Source organism: Rhinolophus sinicus, chromosome 17 (assembly GCF_057876585.1).
Source record: "Rhinolophus sinicus isolate RSI-liver-muscle chromosome 17, RSI-T2T, whole genome shotgun sequence".
NCBI classification, from domain to species: domain Eukaryota; kingdom Metazoa; phylum Chordata; class Mammalia; order Chiroptera; family Rhinolophidae; genus Rhinolophus; species Rhinolophus sinicus.
The window spans coordinates 1862570-1885747 of NC_142517.1; the positions used below are offsets into that span (position 1 = coordinate 1862570).

Sequence of the window (23178 nt, forward strand, 5' to 3'; positions counted from 1 at the left end):
CTAGGTATTTACCCAAGAAAACTGAATACATGTGTACATAAAAACTCGCACAAGGATTTTCACAGCAGTATTGCTCACAATAGCCCCAAAGTGGAAACCCAGACGTCAGCCACTGATAAATGGACAAACAAAATGAGGCCCATCCATACAGTGGAATATTATGCAGTCATAGAAAGGAATGGGTCCTGATATACACTACAAAATGAATAAAACTTGGAAACATTGGGCCCAGTGAAAAAAGCATCACAAAAAGATCACACATAATATGGTCCCATTTATATGACATGGTCAGGATAGTCAATCCCATAGACAGACCTGCCTCTAAAGTAGAGATCGCGGGATTGAGAAGAGGACGGAACGGGGAATGGCTGTCACTGGGGCACAAGGTTTCCTGTGGGACTGATGAGTGTTCTAGAACAAGACCACGGTCATAGCTGCCCCACTGTCATCACACTATGCTCACTCAACTGTCCCCTTCAAATGGGTGAACTCCATGGTATACAAATTATATCTCAATAAAGCTTTTTTGAAAAGTGGTATTCGGAGGCGGCCAGTCAGCTCAGTCGGTCAGAGCGCGGTGCTCTTAACAAGAAGGTTGCTGGGTCGATCCCCACATGGGCCACTGTGAGCTGCGCCCTCCACAAGTAGATTGAAACAGCTACTTGACTTGGAGCTGAGGGGTCCTGGAAAAACACATTTAAAATACTTTTTTTTAAAAAGTTAAAAAAAAAAAAAAAAAAAGCGGTATCCATATACCCGGCCTCAGAATGTCAGTTTTGAAAAGAACAATCCAGCAGACATTTTACGTTGGCCTGCACAAGGAAGACGTTTTCTATACTCTTAACGTGAAGCGGGAGCAAAACAGTCAGAAAAGTAACAGTGAAAACTGCTAACTAGTTAACAGTCATCTGCAGTAAGCGAACCGGATGACATTTCTGCAGACTTGACTGCGTGAATGACTTCCTGTCCAGCTGCTGCTAACGCATTGAAAGGTACCTGTGTGTTTACAAAAAGGCAAATTACACTACAACCATCATGCAACTCTAAACCGAGTAAGGGGAGTTAAATGAAACGGAAGGAGGTTTTGAAGACTGCTGATATCAAGAGCCAGCAACACAAACACCTTCGCAAAGAAAGTGTTGCTTGACAATTTCAGCAGTAAAGGGAAGAAAAGGAAATACCACAAAACTACAACTGATCACAGTTTAGGTTTGAACACTTACACATGGATGTTTTTCAATAAATACTGTAAATGTATTTTCTCTTATGATTTTCTCTTCTTTTCTCTAGCTTACTTTATGGTGAGAATACAGTATGTGATACATATAACATACAAAGTATGTGTTAATCAGCTAGGTATGTGATTGGGAAGGCTTCCAGGCAGTAGAAGGCTAGTGGTGATTAAGTTTTGGGGGAGTCACAAGTTATACGTGGATTTCCGACTGCACAGGGGGCTGGGGCCCAACCCCGAGTTGTCTCAAGGGTCAGTGGTGTTTACATTTTGACCCACCGACACAAAGTGCAATTATCTCACCAGAAGAACAAACACCATCTACTCACCTAACACAATGTACTAACTGTGCAGGTTACAAGAAAACCTTCCCAACACTGATCAAGTAAATTTCTATATTTTCAGTTTCTTTTAGAAAACTAAGACACGCTTTTATAATGTAATCCCCTATGTAGCAGCTAACGATCAAGATGAAATAGTTCCAGAACATTACTAAGTCAACAACGTTAGAGAAATGGGAGAAGCGATCAGGAGTCTTTGGTCTTTACAAACACTCACCTTAGAGCTGCCGGCTAGAGTGCACGAGTTAACATGGCACCTGAAAAGGGCCTGGGTTCAAATACAGCCAGTGAGTGACCAAACTACTCCCAAGTGTTAACTATTTTCCTTAATTGGCTGCTTCATTATACTGAAAGGTTGTGTCTGTCTGATGTTTTCAGATTATAAAGCCTATGAAACCACCTTTCATTCCCCCCACCCCCCACCAAAAATAATACAATACATACAAAAAAATTTTCCATGTGAAAGTCGTAAGTATAGGGCTTTAAGGAGACAGACAGCTGTGCTTCAGAAGCTGGGCAGAATCCCACGGAGAAGCGGCCATGCAGCGAAGGGGGAGGCTCTTGTGTCCACGTCAGCTCCCAGACGAAGAACACCGACTGCTGGCTGCAGATGTGCTGCAAGAGAGGCAGTTGTCATCGCACAGGGACAAAGCAAGACGCACACACGGGACAAAGCCAACACTCGGTCCCAGCAGCACTTCCTGCAAACGGAACGTGTGTGTGAGATGAAGAAGTGACCCCCCCGAGCCCTGCTTCTCATGTTACTGCGTGTGCCGCCCTAAGCCCTGCACCCGCACCCCTGCCCTTGGGTCCTGCCTGGCCTTGACTCTGAAGAAGACCGCACAGATTGGTAAAAAGGCTTTAACTTTTTATGATTCCACAAGCTTCACAGCATACGTAAGGAAGGGGAACTAGTATCTAGTATCCCATACATTTCCAAAATGGGAAATGCATCAACCCATTAGAAAGGTCACCTACGTCCATGCCAATTGCTCTGTACTTTAAGTTAAATGAGAAGCTAGTGCCACCTCACACATACAGTCACACGCCCAGCACAGCGACAGATGGGGCAGCATTTGAAATGGGTCCGTGGTTAGCTGGGAAAATCCTCAGACAATGCTAACGGCAGATACCCATTAAGAAAACCTTTGATCTTCTAAACACCCAGCATTTATAGTCTAAAAACACACATGACAAATGACAGAAAAAGCGAGGTCAGGAGTCAGCCGGCGTGAATATGACTATGACCCCTCACACCAACACCTGATTTCTTTCCAGGGCACAGGCGGAAAGGAACAGCCGCCACTTCCTGCCCACGTGTGACTCAGGAATAAGCCTGTAGTTACAGAAATCTGTGAGCAGAACAGGACAGGAGCAGAGCTAATTCCTCGAAGCTGACAAACAGCAATCCATTTCCTAACCTGCACCGCTCCCCTTGGCCACATGGCGGGGGGCAGGCGTGTACGTGGCAGTGTCACGTACGCGCTTGCTACCCGTCCCCAGTCCGCTCGCTCAGTATGGAGGACTCCATCTCAAACACTGCCATTTTCATCAAGACCCCGTGGCGACTCCGTCATTACCTCCTGCTCCGTCATTACACTGCTTTCTGCTGAGAGTTTACGCGCAAGTCGTGCCAGTGGTTACCTGCTGGGATGCCGTGTTCAGCGGTGCCAGCTGCAGGCTGGTGCTGTCCCCAGTATCGACGAGACGACTATCTGACAGCTCAAAGTCAAGTTCTGACAAATTCTGGACACACACTTGAACATACTTTCTAAAACAGAAAAACAAAAAACAGAATTTTGATACTTAAGAACTTTATTAAATATACTTTGGCTTTGTTAAGAAGACCCTCTCTGGGGAATTGAAGAAAACGACACAGTAAAATAAGAGCTGTAGTTGTCACACATACTCCTACTTTGATTTCACATGTAAAAGGGTCAGAAAATAGAGATCTTTCTAAGCAGGCCATTTGGAGGAAAAATGGATGACAGAATACTGTCTTTGCTACAGCGTCGTTACAGGATTGGAACTGCACTTCCTAAGCCTATAATTAACAGGCTGCGACACGGTCCACAGGAAGCGTGATTACTGGCATTGTTACGAGTCAGGACCCTCACGGAAAACCACGTGCAGGGCTCCCTTTCATTTCTGTTCCTTGTAAAGGGGAGTTTGGAAGCCAGGTTGGAAGCAACTCAGGTTCTGTTTAGAACTGCTGATGTTTTTAACCATGAGTATCTACAGTTCTCTCACTGTACCCTGAAGGGGGAAAGAAGCTGCTAGAATAATGTTCTACTCTAAGTACGGTTCTGACATTTTTCATTCCAAATTACCCAAATAGCAGCGGATGAAAGCAACGACAGGCCAGCCTCGCCCGAGCCAGTGGTCAGCGTGAGCACTGCCACACAGGGTGGGACACCCAGACACTGAGTGTCGCTTGGTGCAGTGACACAGGACACAGGGACAGTAACTACTGGCAAACTGCCAGCCTTTCCAAAGGCTGACTCTGAATCTACCCAGGCGTGTAGGGCAGCGGTTCTCCCCCGCTGACAATTTTGACCCCTCTCCCACCCCAAGGGACATCGGGCACTGTGTGGAGACATTTTGGGTTGTCACATAGTGGTGGGCAGGATGGGGAGTGCCACCGGCATAAAGTAGGGGAGCTGCTAACACCCCAGCGTTTGCAGGGCAGCCGCACAGCAAAGGCTTATGACCCAAAGCGTCAGGAGTGCAGGCCTGCTTGACCAGGCCTACTCTGGGGAAACCAGCAGTGCACAGGGAATGAGCTGAACAAACCCACGAGACGTGACCAGTCAGACGCAGAGTGGTGGACCCACTCGAGAACAGCCAACCCACGACGGTCAGTGGGGCCAGGGCTTGAAAAACAGGGGAGGGAGAAAAAGGGGTCCACAGTGACTCACACGGGACTGTGCTGGGACCTCCCACCCCACAAGCCAGCTGAGCAGTCCCCGCTGCGACAGCCGGGGAGATGCTAATGGACTGGGTGCTGCAGGACACCTGGGCTGGCCGTGAATCTGAACAGGGGGCCAGTGGCATCATGGTCACTGAGGCGAAGCCCTGCAGAGCAAGGTTCTCCGGGCAGAGCCTGGGCCAGAGCAGGCCGGGGGCCACGCCTCCCTTACCGGGTCCCAGCCGACAGCAGAGCGTGTGTGGTCCGGAAGGGGACGCTGAACGTCAGTGCGATGACGGTGGAGTAGATGGACCACGGGCAGTCGATGGACACCTGAGGGACCAGAAGGACACACACTCAGACGCTGGCCGACGGCACAGCCACCGCCACCAGCACCCAAGCTTGCAGTGGCCGCCAGTGTCCCACACGCTTCATGTCTTTACGATTCCTCTCTCAGAAAGAAAACCCCATTAAACATGTGCACACACACAGGAGGCCCGAAACTATTAACACATTCAATACATACAGAGACAGGAGACATGGGCGCGGGACTGGCAGAACACGCACGAGTCACCAGAACGGCTTCGATGGCTGCGGAGCAGACGCTACAGCAAGCGACACAAATCCCACCTCAGTCTCTCTCTCTCTCACACACACACACACACACACACACACACACACACACACAGCCAAACATTTTCACTGAGCAGGAGGTTATGACAAAACGCTGTTAGTCACGTATGTCCCGATGACACGCATCACTCATTAACCATTACAAAACTAATGAATATCCAAACACTGAATCCACGTGATGCTGAATACATAACTGAAAACCAATCCATTTGGGGCCACCGTGTGGACCAAGCTATTAACTCTCGTCAGGGCAGAAACCAGGCGTCACGCGTCACTTTATCTCCCCCAGGGAATAAATGAACACACTGAGTATGGAACGTTCGGTCACTCAGCATGACCCCCGGGACTCTGGACCAGATGAAGGGAAACGTCCCGAGGACTGAGAATGAATATTCTTCAGGTGTTGACTAGTCTGAAAGCCTGCGCCACAAACCTTTTTGAAACGACTGCTTTCTTAGCCTTTTATCCTACCACATCTGTGCACTTTTTAAAAATTAGTCACTTAAACTAAAAAAACAACAGAAACAAAAAACAGTTCACCCATTTCTCCCACCCACCAATCTATTTGTATCAATAAGCTGGCTTTTTTTTTCATTTGTTTCAGATTCCACATGTAAGTGAGATCATAGGGTATTTTGTCTTTCTCTGTCTCAGTCATTTCACTCAGCATAATGCCCTCAAGGTCCATCCACGTTGTTGCAAATGGCAGGATTTCATTCTTTTTTATGGCTGAGAAATATTCCTCCCCACCCCCGTGTGTGTGTGTGACAATTTCTTTATCCATCATTCCATCATTCATCGATGGACACTTAGATTGCTTCCACATCCTCCCAACTGTACGTAACACCGCAATGAACATAAATGCCTATGTCTTTCTGAATCAGTGTTTTTGTTTTCTTTGTATGAATACCCAGAAGTAGAATTGCTGGGTCACATGGCAGCTCTAGTTTCAATTTCTTGAGGAACCTCCACACTGTTTTCCATGATGGCTGCACCAATTTCCAATCTTACCCACAGTGCACGAGGGGTCCCATTTCTCAGCATCCTCGCCAGCACTTATCACTTGTCCTCTAGATGATGGCCACTCTGACAGGTGTGGGGTGGTACCTCACTGTGGTTTTGACTGCCTTTCCCTGATGATAGTGACATTGAGCATCTTTTCATGTGTCTATTGGCCGTCTGTGTGTCCTCTTTGGAAAACTCTATTCAGATCTGCAATTTTTTAATTGGATTGTTTGGTTTTTGCTATTGAATTATGTGAGTTCTTTATATACTCTGGATATCAGCCTCATCAGATTTACAAATATCTTCTCCCATTTAGTAGGTTGCCTCTTCATTTGTTGAGGATTTCTTTGCTGTGAGAAGCTTTTTAGTTTGATGTCGTCCCACTGTTTATTTTTTGTTGCTTTTGCTTTTAGCGTCAGAGTCAAAAAATCGTCGCTAAGGCTTACACCAAGGAGCTTACCACCTACGTTTTCTTCTAGGAGTTCTAGGTTTTAAATCTTGCATTCAAATCTTAATCCATGTTGACTGAATTTTTCTGTGTGGTTTAAGAGTGGTCCAGTTTTCCCAACACCATTTACTGAAGAGACTGTCCTTCCCCCATGGTATATCCCTGGCTGCTGTGTTGTAAATTAATTGACCATATATACATGGACTTACTTCTGGGATCCCTACTCTGTTCCATGGTCTGTGTGTGTATTCTCAAACAATTTGAATATTGTTGGTTCTATTTCTGTGAAAAATGTTATTGGAATTTTGACAGGAATTGCACTGAATCTGTATATTACTTTGGATAATATGGACATAATAATTCTTCCTACCTATGAGCACAGAATATCTTTCCACTCATTTGTGTCTTCTTTGCTGTCTTTGATTATTTCTTCTAGTTTTCAATATACACGTCTTTCATCTCCTTGGTTAAATTTACTCCTTAGGTATTTTATTCTTTTTGATGCAACTATAAATAGGATTGCTTTCTTAATTTTTCCTTCTCATAGTTCGTTATTCATGCATAGAAATGCAAGAGAGTTTAGTGTCCTGAATTTGTATCATGCAACTTGACTGAATTCATTTATTAGTTCTGTTTTTTGATGGGAGTCTTTAGGGTTTTCTATAAACAATAGCATATCACCTGCAAACAGTGAGCTTCACTTCTTCCTTTGTATTATTTTGTACGCTTTTATTTCTTTTTCTGTCCTGATTGCTCTGGCGGGACCATCTAATACTGTGTTGAGTAACAGTGGTGAGAGTGGGCGTCCTTGTCTTGTTCCTGATTTTAGGGGAAAAGCTTTCAGATTTTCACTGAGTATGTTAGTTGAGGGGTTGTCGTACATGGACTTTATTATAAAGTTGTTCTACGCTCACTTGGTTCAAAATTTTTATCGCAGATGTATGTTGAATTTTGTCAAATGCCTTTTCTGTATCTATTGAAACGATCGTATCATTTCAATGATGTGTATCACACTGAGTGATTGGTGGATTTGAACCTGCATCCCTGGAATAAACCCCTCCCCTCCTGATCATGGTGTATGATTGCTGAATCCAGTTTGCTAATACTCTGTTGTGGAGTTTTGCACCTGTGTTCATCAGGGATACAGGCCTATAATTTTCTTTCCTGTGGCATCCTTTTCTGATTTTGCTATCAGGGTAATGCTGGCATCGTAAAATGAATTTGGAAGCGTTCCCTACTCTTCAATGGTTTGGAACAGTTTGAGAAGGATTGGCATTAATGCTTCTTAGAATATTTGGTAGAATTCACCAGTGAAGCCATCTGGTCCTGGACTTTTGTTTATTGGGAGCTTTTTGATTGCTGATTCAGCCTCCTTACTAGTAATCGATCTGTTCAAATTTCCTATTACATCGTGGTTTAGTCTTGATAGGTTGTATATTCCTAGGAATGTGTTCTAGGTTGTCCAATTTATCAGTGTATAATTTTTCATAGTTGTCTTTTATGATCCTTTTTACTTCTGTGGTATCAACTGTAACATTTTCTCTTTTGTTTCTGATTTGAGTCCTCTTTTTTCTTGGTGAGTCTAAACGTTTGTCAATTTTCTCTTTTCAAAGAACCAGCTTAGTTTCATTGATCTTTCCTACTGTCTTTTTCAGTCTCTTGCATTTATTTCTGTTCAAATATTTGTCATTTCCTTCCTTCTACTAACTTTGGACTTTGTTCGTCATTTTCTTGTTCTTGGAGGTGAGAAATTTCTGACACTTTCCTTGTTTCTTAAGGTAGGCATTTATCGCTACAAACTACCCTCTTTAGCACTGCTTATGTTGCATCCCATAAATTTTCACATGTTACATTTCCATTTTCATTTGTCTTGGTATTTTTTGTTTTGATTTCTTCTTTGACCCAATGGTTATTCACTAGGCATGTTGTTTAATCTCCACACTATTTGCAAACTTTCCAGTTTTCTTCATGTAAGTAATTCCTAGTTTCATACCACGGTGGTCAGAAAGATGCCTGATATGATTTCAATCCTCTTAAATTTATGAAGACTTATTTTGTGCCCTGACATATCATCTATTTTAGAAATGTTCATGTGTACACGGATCCTCTGAATGGAATATTCTATAAATATCTGTTAAGTTCATCTGTTTAAGGCCAATATTTCCTTGCTGATTTTCTGTCGACCGAAACTCAATCAGTGGATTAATCAATCCACTGATGTGAGTGGGGTATTGAAATTCTCTACTGTTATTTTATTGCTGTCTATTTCTCCCTGTAGGTCTATTAATATTTGCTTTATATATTTAGGTGTCCTATGGAGGATGCATAACACTTATAAATGTTGTATCATCTTGTTGGGTTGACCCCTTTATCATTATGTAATGCCCATCTTTGTCTCTTTTCATTTAAGGTGATTACTGACAGCCACGTGCTTATTGCCCTTCTGTTAATTGTTTACTGGGGGGGGGGGCTGTTTTTGCAGTTTCCCTCTGTTCCTGTCTTCTCTTGCTCTCTCCCTTTGTGGTCTGATGACTTCCTTTAGTGGTATGTTTATATGCCTTTCTCTTTACCTTTTGTGTCTTTACTATATAGGTGGTTACCACGAGGCTTATATGTAATCACTTAGATCTGTAACAGTCTATTAACTTGGTAAGTTTACTTGGTAAGTTTACTATATCGGTGGTTACCATGAGGCTTATATGTAATCACTTAGATCTATAACAGTCTATTTAAACTTAGTAACTAAGTTTGATCCCACCGTAAAGCTCAGCATTACTACTCTCCTCGCCCCCAAGTTTTCTGTATTTGAGGTCGTATTTTACATCTTTTTATCTTGCGTTTCCCTTAACTAATTATTGTAATCATAGTTATTTTAACTGCTTCTGTGTTTTAACCTTCATACTAGTTTTGTAAGGGATTAATCCAATACTTTTACTATATGTTTACTTTTCCAATGAGATTTATTCTTTCATGTGTTCTTGTTACTAATTAGTGTCCTTTTCTCATATTAAGAAGTACCTTTGATATATCTTGTAAGGCCATTTAGTGGTGATGAACTCCTTTAGCTTTCGCTTGTCTGGTGAACTATCCTTCAAGTCTGATTGATAACTTTGCTGGGTAGAGTATTCTTGACTGGCAGTTTTATTTTTCTTTCAGCACTTTGAATACGAGTGTGCAGTGACACTCCTTTCTGGCCAGCAGTTTATGCTGAGCAATCTGACAGTCTTATGGGGGTTCCCTTGTGTATAACACGTTGTTCTTTTTTTGCTGCTTCATAGATTCTCTCCTTGTCTTTCACTTTTGGCTCTTTAATTGTAATATGTCTCGGTGTGGGTCTCCTTGGGTTCATTTTACTTGGAACTCTCTGGGCTTCCTGGATCTGGATGTCTGTTCCCCAGGTTAGGGAGGTTTTCGGCCATTATTTCTTCAAGTAACATCTCCACCCCTTTCTCTTCTCCTTCTGGGAGCCACATCATGAGAATGTTAGTCTGTTTGATGTTGTTCTAAACGTTCCTTAAACTTTCACCACTTCCTTTCATTCTCCCCTAAGTCCCTTAACCTTTCCTCCCTTTCTCTCATTCTCTTTCCTTTTTGCGGCTCTGACTAGGTGAGTTCCACGGCCTTGTCTTCAAGTTCACGCGTCCTATCTTCTGCTCCATCTAGTCTGCCCCTGAAACCCTCTGGTGTATTTTTCAGTCACACTAGTGTTTTTTAGCTCTGTGACTTCTATTTGCCACTTTCTTATACTTCTCGTCTTGGTTGAAGATCTTTACTCATCCATCTTTCCCCCCAGTTCCGTGAGCATCTCTATGACCACTGCTTTGCACTCGTTGTCAGGTGGATGACTGATCTCTGTTTCATTAAGGCTTTTCTTGTTCTTTCATCTGCAACGTATTCCTCTGTTTCTTCACTTACTTGACCCTCTGTGTTGGTTTCTATGCAGTAGATGAAACAACTACTTCTCCCGTCTTGAAGGTGTGGCCTCGTGTAGGAGGTGAACCTGTCGTTCAACTCTGCCTCCGCTCTTGGTTGTCTCACAAAGCTCTGCCCTTGTCCAAGCAGCCTGTTCTGTTTTTAATAGCTCCCAGCGACTGAGGATGTGACAAGATCTGTCATTGTCCCCAAGAGGAGGATCTCAGCACCTAGATTCGGGCTGACTGGAAGCCAGACCCTCAGGCAGCAGCTTTCTAAAGGGTGCACATATACCCAGCCTGGGGGACCACAGGCGTCCACTTGTACACTTGGGCTGTTGAGAAGCCTTCAGAACTGGTATCTGTGCTACAAGAAACAGACACCCCTGGAAAAAGCACAACGCTAGCAACACATCCCATGAGCTGATGGGCTGTGGGTCTAGGAGCAAAGTCATGGATCTCTCAAATAATGTCAGTAAATACCAGCACCGAAGGAGAGCCTTTTCCTCGCTAAGCTTCCTGTGACGCTACAGTGGTAGAAAAAGAAGCCCACCAAGACTCAGAACTCCCTCCAGACTAGTCACCAGGACAAATGGACTATACACCCAAAGTTACCTCCCCCTAAGCAAACACACTCTCTTACAATAAACTGTCCTTCCCTCGAGTTGGGATGGAAAGGTTGATATGTTTGTCTCTAACATGTACCCCTTAGCTAAAAAGGGGCGATTCACAGATATAAGTGCTAAACCCAATGAGAGCTCGTGGTACAGGAACTGAAAATCTGCCACTTCCACAGAAGTCATCTCTTATGCACTGTCTGCAGGACAGGCAGAGGCTGACACCACAGGCTGAGCAGTTCCAGCTCCTCCTTACTTTGTGGTCCGTGGTAGCCATGCGGTGGCCAGCTTTCTGTGCGTCCTTATGCTTCCTCTGGGGCTCTGGCATCCCCAGCGTGTTGCTCTCCCCTCCAGTTACTGGAGCCGAAGGCAGAGAGAGAACTTCCAGTTCGAATTCGATCACGTGGTACGCAGGCGCAGCCGGCAGGCTGATGCTCGTGACCTTGTCAGACGACTGTACCCGGAGGGACGCGTCAGAAGCCTTTTCTAGGAAAGATAGAAAAAGTCACTTCTAACACATACCCTCCGTTTCCTTGTTCTTTCCTCTTCTAGCAGGCGATAGACCCAGCACTGAAGTTCCGGCCCAACTCCTGCTGCTCCTATGTGTGTACAACAGTGTGCCTAGGATTAAGGTGGGCGGAAGAGACAGGAAAATCAGGAACAAAACCCCCTAAGACGGAGTGACTCTGCAGGAAAGCCAGTCGGTAACAGCCCAGAGAACTGTCATTGTGCTCAGTCTGAAGACAGAAAAGGGACACCTCCTGTGTGTCCCATCCAAGTACCGTGTGTGTCCCCAGTACATCAAACCACCGGACCAGCTCCCACCAGAAGGGGAGCAGCGTGCTGCCCTCAGACCTCATGGCCGGGGTTCGGGGGAGATGGGACTCTTTCAGGGCTTCCGGCCAGTGCCTAAGAGGCTCACTGACTTTTGCTTCTTGGCGAGGGACTTTGGGGAGGGATGAAGAAGGCTGGGGGTTGGCAGGGCACCACTGTCAGTACCACGGGGCCATGAGGTACATGCACAGCTCTCGGTCTTCCCCCCAGTGTAGCGCCCCATCCAGGGGCAGGGTCACAGTCCACCTACAGGCGGGAAGCTGCCTCGAAAGAGTCGCAGGGAAAAGCAGGCCTTAGACGCCACCTGAGGAGGACAGGCAAGACAGGCCCCTTCCACCCACACGGTGCATGACAACGCTGAGAGCCCACCTTTCCTAGGTGACTGGTGCCTCACCTCTTGTGTTGGAATAGATCACTGCTCTGTTCTCAGCATGACACAGGATGAGCATGGCTTCCGCATTACTGAGCTGGAGACTGTCCCCGTTTTTCACTGTATAATGGCCAGTAGTGACAGTGAACTTGACCTTCTGAGGAATACCAGCCAAAAGGCTGTCTAAAGGGAAAAAGACAACAATTAGCATCACTTCAACCAAAAGTACCGATGGAGGCCCCTATGAGGTGAGAAGGGCACTGTTTCTCCTGGTAGAAAAGATCTGTTCACTTTAGATACCCCACAAATTTCCAGTCTCCATGCCCCCACCCTCACTGTTCATCTCAATTACATGGACCGCAGGGCTGAGGGGCTCTTGCTGGGAACAAGAGAATCTGGGAGCCCGAAGGGTCTTCTCACCATCTTGGTTAGGAGTTAGGGATCACGGTGGCAACCGTGTCCATGAGGGGCTCAAATGTCACCTGCCAAGAAGTTAGTAAGAGAGAATCAGATAAGGGGACTCAAGAACAGTTCAGTGAAACGGAAGGTGCCAGAGCTATTCAGAACTTTCTCTGGCTTTTCCAGGTTAGGCCTTTGGTGTAGAGACAGCTTGTAAAAGCTATGGCTGCTGGTTTCTCCTACGTGGACATGAGCTGAGGTGTCTAAGAATCCCGCTCCAGGGAAGACAGAAGGAAGAAGGCAGAGAAAGAAAGGAGAAGGAATGGAGGCAGAGGGATGGGAAGGCCTGTGGCAAGAAGGGAGCGAGGGGCTGTGGAGCGGCGGCGTGAGCACGGCCGGGCGTCTCACGGGGCCTTTTCCAGGTCCTGAGGAGAGCAAAGCCCAGCCTGCTCACAAAAGGCTCCGTGACAGAACCATCTGGAAGAAGAACCATCTGGAAGAAGAACCATCTGAGAAGCTGACTGCTGTGTTCAGTAACTGAGGGCTGTCCGGTCCTGGTAGCCACGGGAGAGAAGTAAAAGCAGAAAAACGGAGCATGCAGAGAGTAAACAGAATAAATGCTTTCCTTGATTTTTTTCTCAAATGGAGGAAAAAGGCCAATAAATACATTATTCCAGCCTGAATAACTGCAACATTCACTCATTATTGTTTTAATTAAGTGACGTGTGGCCTTAATTTGTATATACCAATTCCATCTGACTTAACAAGGATAGCAGCTTTGAATTTCTCACATGCCATGCTACATGCTAAAGGGTCAAGTTTAATCAACATTTTCAAAAGAAAAGACTTCTGATCAGAGTATTGAATATAACGACATCTAGGACTTAGCCTTTGAAATGGAACTCCCTGAAATGGAAATCATACTTACTTATTAAGTTCTCTGCAGCAGGCATTACCTAATACCTCATTTCTCTTATTTTCAGATACACCATGTTTCTTAAACATGGAAGTCAGCAATTACAGGACAGCAAATATTCGATGACCAGAAGGGCCACCGCCAGTGAGGTCCCAGGCACTCCCTCACAGAGGGGCCTGGCTACAATGCAGTGAAGTCTGACGGCGCAGACAGCCTTCCCTCGCGTGACCCCTCTGTGAGAGGGTGAGGTGCCCCGGAACCAATCCCAGCTCCCGCGGCCACTCACCGGCCAGCGGCTCCACGCGCAGCTGCGGCTCCTGGCAGTACACGTCGTACTGTAGCAGGGGGTAGATGTGGGGGAGGACGAAGCAGAGCGGGCCCAGGGAGGCGCAGAGCTGCCGCAGCGTGTATGTCCCCGGCTCCTTGGCCTACGGTCAAAACCAAGCATTTGCAGTGGACACACCTGCTTGTCATTATGGGCTTCCTACGAGAAGGCCACACCACGAGTTCGCTGAAATGACCGCCCTCCCGCCCTCCCTCCTGCTCTGCTTCACGTGGACACGCTGCTCAGACGAGCCCGCAGACCCTCAGCCGGCGCCTTTCTGCGTGACTGATGCTTACACTTGACTTCACGCTTCTAATAACGCATTTTCAACTTACTAACTTTATTTGGTGTATTTTCTTCGGTAAAGATATTTAATGGAGCCGCTTAGCAGGAGCTTGGAGACCTGCTCTAAGACTAGACTAACATGTGACAAACAGCTGGACTTTGCTGCAGCCACGTCCTCCTCGGCCAGTGGGACTCAGAGGACACACTGCTGCATCCGAGAAAGACCTGTGTCGCAGTGGGTCAGAAGCCACTGTCTGACACGCAGCCACAAACGGCACACAGTTTAATGTAAAAGTGTGCCATCTTCTTCGAAATTTCATTCTAACAAATGAGGGTGCATTTTAATACCAAGGGAAAAAAATCTCAATCCAGTGAGAACACAAATAATCAGCTATGTGAAGAAGTTCACTCGCAATTTTTCGACTACCTTGAAACTGCGTAAGAGTTTTTAAATGTCAGTCTACTTTTGTTTCAGGAGAACAAAGCAGGGGCGCTGGCTCCTGGCACCCCACCCACACACACCTGCGTCCTGAACGTTATGACGTTGGCCCCGGGCTGCAGGGTCACGGCACTGCACTTCAGCACGTGGGCCCCGTCGTCTATGGCCACAGCGGGGGGCACGTCCAGGGGGGGGCCGCTCTCCTGCCGTCTCAGGAGCATGTGAACATTCTTGCAGATGATGCCTGTCGAGCTCAGCGAGTTATCGGAAGGGCTTCTCTCAAACGTCTCGTACAGCTCCAGCGCGGGCGAGCTGCTCGGGGCTGCAGGGAACGGCGGGCTCTCCGGGGGGAAGTGAACGATCCCGTTGGACGTCTTGTGCTTGGTGAGCCACTCAGCCGTCTTCCGGTAGTTGTTCTTCTCGATGCTGAAATGGACGCTGATGGCCAGCTGCTCCACGCGGACCGGGATGGGCATCTGGCTGCACAGCGTTATGTCCAAGGCCAACACGCCGCCCACGTGCACCACGGCGTTGGACGGGGTGAAGCGGAGATCTCTCAGGAATGCAAACGACTGCATGGGGAGGACGACTTTGTCACCTGCAAAGGCACATGTCCCCGTGTGACTTCCCCTGGCACACTGGCAGAAGACACACAGGCAGGGCCTTGCGGACTGTCGGGCCAGCTGGAGGAGGAGCAACACAGAAGCAAGAGCAAAGATGTTCGAGAGAGAGAGCCTCACATCCCACACACCAGAGCGGCTGTGTCAAATGCAGAACACGACACATGCCTGGGTGACGCCTGGAAATCAAAACCACTGGAGAAATTAAGGTTTCCAAGTTCTGTTTCAGCAAACCTAAGAGAAATACAGGTCCACTAACTCCTCAACTTCAAAACAAAATTTACAAATAGTCCAACTCCTAGAGCTGTTTCAAGGAATTCCACCACTTTCTACCTACATAAAGAAATTCCTGAGTGAACATGCCCACGCCCGCCCTCCCAATACCTGGGAACAAACCCAGCTGTCTGCCAGCCCACAGAGCGGGGGACCCTGCTTCCCGGACTCCTGAGAGCAAGGGAGGCCCCAAGCCCCAGTGTCACTAAGGGGAGAAGAACCCACGGTCCTCTCTGACCTCTTTCCTACAAGCACCTGGTTTGTCCAGAAAACCCACAAGGCTGGAGGACTGACCAGTAATAGTGATTAAACACCAATCAACTGAAGGATTCGCTGAGCCCGATGCTATAAAATTACAAGAAAACAGTGGACAAGCGCAGACTATCTTACTCACGCAGAGATGCCCAAGGAACGTTGGCAGGAAAGGCGTAACTGCGTAGTGTCACATGCCACACATAGCACATGTGGCACACGGCTCTATCAATGACCAGTTCGGGCACACTACAGAATCTAAACAAAACAACAAAATGCCCCTGACACACCCATCCAAGTGGCCTGATTTGAATGCAATACAGCAGGGGTCATGATCATTACCATGTCATCTGAAGCCCAAACCTAGGAAAACACTGGCTTTCAGTGGTTAGTAAGCGGCACAGACTGAACTATGTTCCCTCAGTTGAAGCCCTAACCGCCCCCCTCTCCTGCCACATAAGGACAAATCAGAGGCCTCATCAGAAACCAACCCTACTGCGCCCTGATCTCAGACGAGCAGCCTCCAGACTGTGAGAAAACAAATGCCTGTTGTTTAAGCTGCAGCTTGCGGCCTTTTGTCGGGGCCACCGAGCTGACTAAGGCAGTAACTATTGTAAATAGCACTCTTCTGGATAAACTGAACTCGAGGAGCTGGGTGTACGACCTATTTAACCTTCCCAGCTGCATCAGCCATAAAGTACAGAGGCCCAGACATCCGGCCTGAACCTAAGCCTTACAAATCTCCCTCCCACTGGATGCTCCATGAGGAAACAACAAATCCCAGAAGGTGGCACCATCTGAGACAACCGGATTGTGTCTGTAAAATGTCAGTGTCTTACAACCCAAGTCACACAACTGATGGAAGAAATAAACATACTGTGGTCCATCCACACGATGAAATAGTATTATTCAGCCATAAAAAAGAATGACATACCGACAGGCTACAACATGAATGAATCTTGGAAACAACACTATGCTGAGTGAAATAAGCCGGTCATAAAAAAATCATGTTGTTTGATTCATTTACATGAAATACCCAGAATCGCTACCTAGAAAGTGGACTCTGGTGATGGCTGCACATAGCTGCAAATACATGAAAAGTCACTGAACTGTACACTCAAACCAGCGAATTACATGGCCTGTGAATTCTCTCTCAATAACGCTGGCTTGTTAAAAAAAAGGTCAGTGTCTGGAGAACAAGAAAAAGAGGCGGGAAGAACTATTCTAAGTTAAAAGAGAACTGAAATACAATCAACTATGATATGTAGTTCCTGATTAGACTCTATTGCAAATAATGGAGAAAAACCGTTTTTGAGACAATGAGATTTTAATTTGGGCTACTGAGTAGCTGATGTTAGAACCTTGCGGATCTGGGCATGGCTGGGGACAGCCCTGTTCTCAGAAGGTACATGTTACACTGTTTCAGGGTTAGGGTTACACATGGGCTGGGGTTGCTTCCAAGTTCAACAAAAAGAAAAAAGTAAAAAGAAAGAAACAAGGTTTCTGGTTCAATCCCCACATGGGCCACTGCGCCCTCCATAACTACATTGAAATAACTACTTGACTTGGAGCTGGTAGGTCCTGGAAAAACACACATAAAAAAAAGAAAAAAGAAACAGACACATGTTTGCTGCACACAGTCAAATGTTACTAGTTGTTGAATCTAGGTGGTTAGTGTATGTTATACATTGTGTTACTTTTTACTTTTCTATGATATTTGAAAATTCTCCTAATCAAAAGTTTTAACAATTAGTCTTACCTGGGCTGTCTGGCTGTCTGCTGGCAAAATTGAGTATCTCTTGGCAGAAGTATTTCCGTTCCTCTTCCGTTAAATGAGGATCGCTGGCCAAAAGGCTGCTGGTCTGCAGGTAGCTGGAGTGGGAGTCAAGGCACTTGCAGGGAGGGCCTACACCCAGGGCGCTGCTGTGCTAACAGCAACTACAGGCCCCCCCGGACGTTCACAGTGCAGCCCACCTGTTTTTTTAAAGCTACTAGGAACTCCCAAAGGGATCAAATACATGGAGTAGACACTTAGCTTACACTTAACACGGTACATGTGTGCAGGTAGGCTTTTTGTCTCCTAATTATTGGGTGCTTCTTAAACACGCTTTTGTGGGCATTGGTGCTGTTCAAACAGAAAGCGGTTTTCCTAGCTCACTGACATACTACACTGAAAGGATACTTCTCAATTTGTCCGAGGTGTTTGTGACATTCGGCCAGTTGCTTCCTCGTGTGTGTGACAGGTAATGCCCAACCCTCAGCCAGGTAATTCTTCAGTGCTCCTTCAAGGTAGATTTCCGCCTTTTGAGGAGACTTTTTCTTCCTTGCAAATCAACAAACAGAAACTTTCATTATGGTTCATCATCCACAGACTCGGACGTACTCTTTCCCACACACCCTCCGCCCTTCACCCCCCCCAACCCCCACGACCTTTGTACCATCTGCAGACGTCCTCTGCCCCCTGCCCTGGTGTGACAGAGCACGACGTCAGTGGCACAGACTGAGGACCGGGCTCACGGCGACACCCCATAGTTTGCCTGGCGTCATACACTAGCCAGAGAACTTTCACAGCTGAATCTCAGGATCTGGAAGTGAGGGCCGCACTCACTGTTTCAAGCTGACACATAAAGACCCCAAGGGCAAAAGAAGGAAGGATTTGTCCACAGGCACATGGCCAGTTAGCAAGGAAGCTACGACACCAGGGCCCAGTGCCACCTACCTACTGAAGACAGGAAAACAGATGCAGTCTATGTGGCCCAACTGAGAGGGCAGCTCGGGTCAACTCTGCAACTCAGGCGAACAGACTTACAGAGAACTACGGAGAATTTAAGGAGCAACACTTCTCACCCAGGAGAGGATTTGCACTCCCAATTTAAAGCTGCAAGATGTTCAGCATGGAACACAGTTTAAAGCACCATCAGGGAGAGCTTGCCAAAGCCTTGGACAGCATGGCTCCCCTGACCCTCCCCGAAGCTGGACCACCGAGTCACCGAAGGCTAACTCTAAACAGGCCCCTTGGAAGGCAGCCTGGTGCTCACCACCTTGCTCTTGAAGCAATGACGTTTCTCAAACTCTCAAATCAATAAGTTCTAAACCTGCCCAACTGCATGTTAGTTTTTCTGCACTTCTATGGTCCTCTCCTACCCCTCCGCCATTAAAGCGGCCCGAACCGTCAGTACTTCTTCATAAGTACCTCTAGCTGAAGATTCTTACTTCCTGCAGACCCTGCACCATCCAGCCCTGGAGATGGAGGCTGGTGGTCACCCAGCCGGACTATGGCCCAGCTGGACCCAGGCCGGCGTCTTCCCACTGTAGCTCCTGGCCTCAGAATGGACTGGTGTTAGGGGGCTGCACGGACAGCACCTAAGATGGGCTTCTTTGCTCCATTTACTACTAACTTACTCCGGAGATCACGGGATGGGGCTCATGAGAACCAAATGCTCGCCCTGGCTCTGCCGTTAACAAGCTGTGACACCTGAATTGGTACCTGATTCTGTATCTATGTAAATGCTTTCAAGTCTTTTATTTATGCTTATGAGTTAAAAGCGTAACTCTAGAAATCAATAATGATACCCATATGAAAAATAATACCCTGGAATACGATAATCAGTTTTGTTGAATTTATGATGAACTTGCAATGACGAAGAGTTCTTGGCCTATGAAGATGCATGAATATCGTAAATTTGTTACCACTACATAAAATTTCTTGTACCTTGTATCTGTTCTTGTGTTTTATAATTATTTGTTACATAAAATTTCTTGTACCATAACATGTTAAAAAGTAAATGCTAAAATTTCTTTATAACACAAAACACAGGTACCTAAATGTAAGCAAATAAAAATTTGAATTAAAAAAATTAAAACAAAAGATTTTTTTCCCCTGAAAGTTTGGGCCCAAAATGTGGGTGTGCATTATCCACGGGAGCGCATTATACAGGGCAAAATCCAATATATCTCTCTCTAATGCTTTTAAACAGAAATTACACTGCTGGCGGGGTTTCTTTTCTTCTATAGGCCGCTTTATCAAACACACAAGAAATACACTACGTCTGGAGTCTTTTCTGTGGACTCTGACTCCAAAGCTGGAGCTACACTGGGAAACGTCCCCTGCATGTGTACACACCGTCATGTAATCACGGGTCCCCCTCTCACAGACATAACACAAGTGGTTACTTTACATCCCTGGCCTCCAGGCTTTCAATCGTCCAGGGGGTACTTCATACAGACCAGAGCAAATGCTACAGAACAAAATATTTAAGAACCTACATCCCAATTTAGCTGTCACTGGACGTAGCTTCTTCAATATTTCTTCATAATTCTTTAATTAAATAAATGTAATCATCCTACCACATATATTACACATAATACCTACATATAAACATTACATATTATATATAAGTTCATTATATTAATTTAATTAAATAAAAGAAACAGAAAGATCCATAAGAGCTACCGTGTTTCCCCGAAAATAAGACCTAACTGGAAAATAAACCCGAGCATGATTTTTCAGGATGACATCCCCTAAACATAAGCCCTAATGTGTCTTTTGGAGCAAAAATTAATATAATACCCGGTCTTACTTTCGGGGAAACGGTATTAAAAGTAATAGCTGAAAATATTTCCATTTGGTTTTCAGAAATTGAACAGAAAAATGATGACGAGTGGTTAGCAGATGCTGCGTTTTTCATGCTACACATCTATGTTCACCCCATACTAATTCCATACATGACACACCTTCTCTTACTACACATGGGAAATGTTTGAAATGCAAAGAAAAGTTCAAAGTCAATTACATGTAAAACTCAGCCAGATCCTTTCCAACGAACTTAGCAGATCGAATCCTCCCAATACTCGTGTACATTTCAATGGTAGCATGCGACAGGTCCTGTGGGAAAGGAAAACAAACACGTAATTCTGTACTTTCATTTCAATGCTAGACAAACCCCACATTTATTTACCCAAATGTGAAGCAAAAGACTTATGAATATAACATTATTTTTTACTTTGTTTCTACTTTTTATGGCATATGTAATTTATACAAAGTCGTTAACTTGTACATAAAATTATGAAGCATAATAAAAGAAATATGAACTCAGCAGGCACAGAATATTTAACTTTTCAAAGTACTTTCCATATGTGGGTAACATTTCTCATATTTTTCTCACTCTTTGGGTAACAGGGACAAACTATGAGAGGCTGCTATGCAATACTCTTGCATTGACCGTAACTCAGGTACGGCCGACTCACCGAACTTCTACCTACACTGCTTTCGACGGTCTCTCGCAAATGTAAATCCTTTAAAATCGGGCACAATAGCTCTATTCAAGTCCAAACTATTCCTCTGTCCATAGAAAACCATTCCTTATCCTCTCTTACAATTTCCGTTCTACTGAATGAGCCATAAATACCATTCTGAATAAAACTATAAATACCCGAGGATGCTTTGATGTCTCCTAGGGCACCGTGAATACTAATAAACATTTGAAGATCAACAACTACTGCAGGTGTGACCCCCGACTCCCCAGGGCACCAACGAAACTGCAAGGCCGACTAGCAGGAGGTCCCCACCCCAGCTCATTCCCAAGGAGGAAGGTCAGCAGTCACCAAGTGTCCTAGAGTCGGATTTTCTGTCAAGGGCAGATGGGGAACATGAAATACTTACTAAGTAGTGTTTTTCAAAAGCTTCTACTGATGACAATGCTTCTTTGAGTTTCTTGTAAGGACTCTGAGCTGTGTTGGCTTAAACAGAAAGAAATAAGAGTCCTTACTCATTTTCATTACGTCCAGTCATGTGAGCTTACGTTGCCCCTCACCTGCCGCAGGTGGACAGATGACTTCATGTGACACTTGAGGAAATTACACACAGCCATGCTGGCCGAAACTGCATAATTACCTATATTCTTGTCCAATTAATATATGCATGAAATAGTCTCCCCCTACATGTAATACTTTTAGTTTTGACTGAGATCAGAATTTGTAAAAGTATTATAATATAAATCCTCCAATGAATTAAATTACTGCAAAAATGATCTGAGGTGGTCTCAAATATTACACATTTCCCCTTTCAAATGTAGTCGATTTAGTGGGGTCCTTTCAGTTCTTCAGGTATTCTTTACTTTAGCACCTGTTTTCCTAAATCAGACTCATCCCTGTACTCGCACCTAAGAGAACCAGCAACGCTCCTTTCAACATGCTTTATTCCCTAGGAGTAACTCACTGAGTGAAAGGGCTTGTCTGGCCATATTGTTAGAAAAGCAGACCATCTGCAATTCCCAGGGAGACTGGTGCATTTAAATGTCGCATGGGCTGTAAGTCATGATCAGCTCATCTAAGCCTAGGAAGCTCAAACACATTTTTAAGAGTCCTTTCGACAAGTCCTTAAACTATTTCTAACATTTTTTTATGTTACTAAGAGGTAAAATACCCTGCATATTAATCTGGTCAGCTAATAATGAGTATAATTTCCCAAACAGTAACTGCAGTGTTAGAACCTGAGTCACAGGTGCCAAGTTACAAGCGACAATTTTATTTCTTTCTTTCCTTCTTTCTTTCTTTTTTTAAGGCGGGCGCAGCTCACAGTGGGCCATGTAGGGATTGAACCAGCAACCTTGGTGTTATTCGCACCAGGCTCTAACCAACAGAGCTAACCGCACCCTAATTTCATTACTTTCCACTGTACCACCTGCAGAGGTTCATCTCGGAAAGTACCTGTTTCAGGTCGCTCAGCTCCCAAACCCGCCAAAAGATTGACTGTCCTATCGAGGTCTTCTGAGTTAGGGCCTTTTTCTGACACAAGTCCACACAGGTAGCCCAAGGACTTCAGCTGTTGAGATAAACCCACAATTTCAATTAATTTGCCATAAGAGTCAGCAGAGACTATGAATTTAAATATAAAAATTAAAATCTAACTGAATTCTAGAAGAAATTTAGCTTTCCGGTCTAACTGATTCTCATCTGTACATGCAACTATATCAGACGCATACATTCCACACAATAATTCTCAGAGTGGTTCTGAGGCCGGTGCTTCTCAGCCTGCACCCTTCACCTGCCGACACTCTCCCAAGCTCTGAAGGTCTCACACTGGTCTGCACCCCATGACCCCCATCCCACAGCCTACCCTGCTGCACCCATGGGGCAACCATCAGTCACTTAAACAGAAGCCACCGGCATTTCTACACGCTTCCCTTTGCGCCCCATTCCTGCCGGCAAACCACAGCTGTAGCACAGACACCTGAGTAAAGCGATACTTCAGGGACCATTCCTTTAGTCCACGATTGCCTCGAGCCACGCCCGAAAGTAACCAGAACTGTGCAAGGAGTCCCCAGTGCACACGTCTGCGAATGGCTTCCTCTGCCGGCCCCGACGGCTCAG

The 23178-nt window shown here is 45.5% G+C and overlaps 1 protein-coding gene across 3 annotated transcripts in view; it reads right to left on the reverse strand.

Annotated features, from left to right (window-relative positions):
• Window positions 1-23178, reverse strand: part of TRAPPC10 (trafficking protein particle complex subunit 10) — an 84996-nt gene that overhangs the window by 6364 nt on the left and 55454 nt on the right. For all 3 annotated transcript variants that reach the window (XM_074324482.2, XM_088794437.1, XM_074324484.2), the window contains 12 exons: window positions 22516-22630; window positions 21470-21546; window positions 20601-20692; window positions 17990-18130; window positions 17567-17679; window positions 14746-15260; window positions 13900-14041; window positions 12323-12481; window positions 11351-11580; window positions 4713-4813; window positions 3217-3343; window positions 2017-2187 (listed from right to left, as the gene is read on the reverse strand). In XM_074324482.2, coding sequence (XP_074180583.2) covers window positions 2017-2187; window positions 3217-3343; window positions 4713-4813; window positions 11351-11580; window positions 12323-12481; window positions 13900-14041; window positions 14746-15260; window positions 17567-17679; window positions 17990-18130; window positions 20601-20692; window positions 21470-21546; window positions 22516-22630 — 1983 coding nt within the window. The remainder of the gene's footprint in view (window positions 1-2016; window positions 2188-3216; window positions 3344-4712; window positions 4814-11350; window positions 11581-12322; window positions 12482-13899; window positions 14042-14745; window positions 15261-17566; window positions 17680-17989; window positions 18131-20600; window positions 20693-21469; window positions 21547-22515; window positions 22631-23178) is intronic.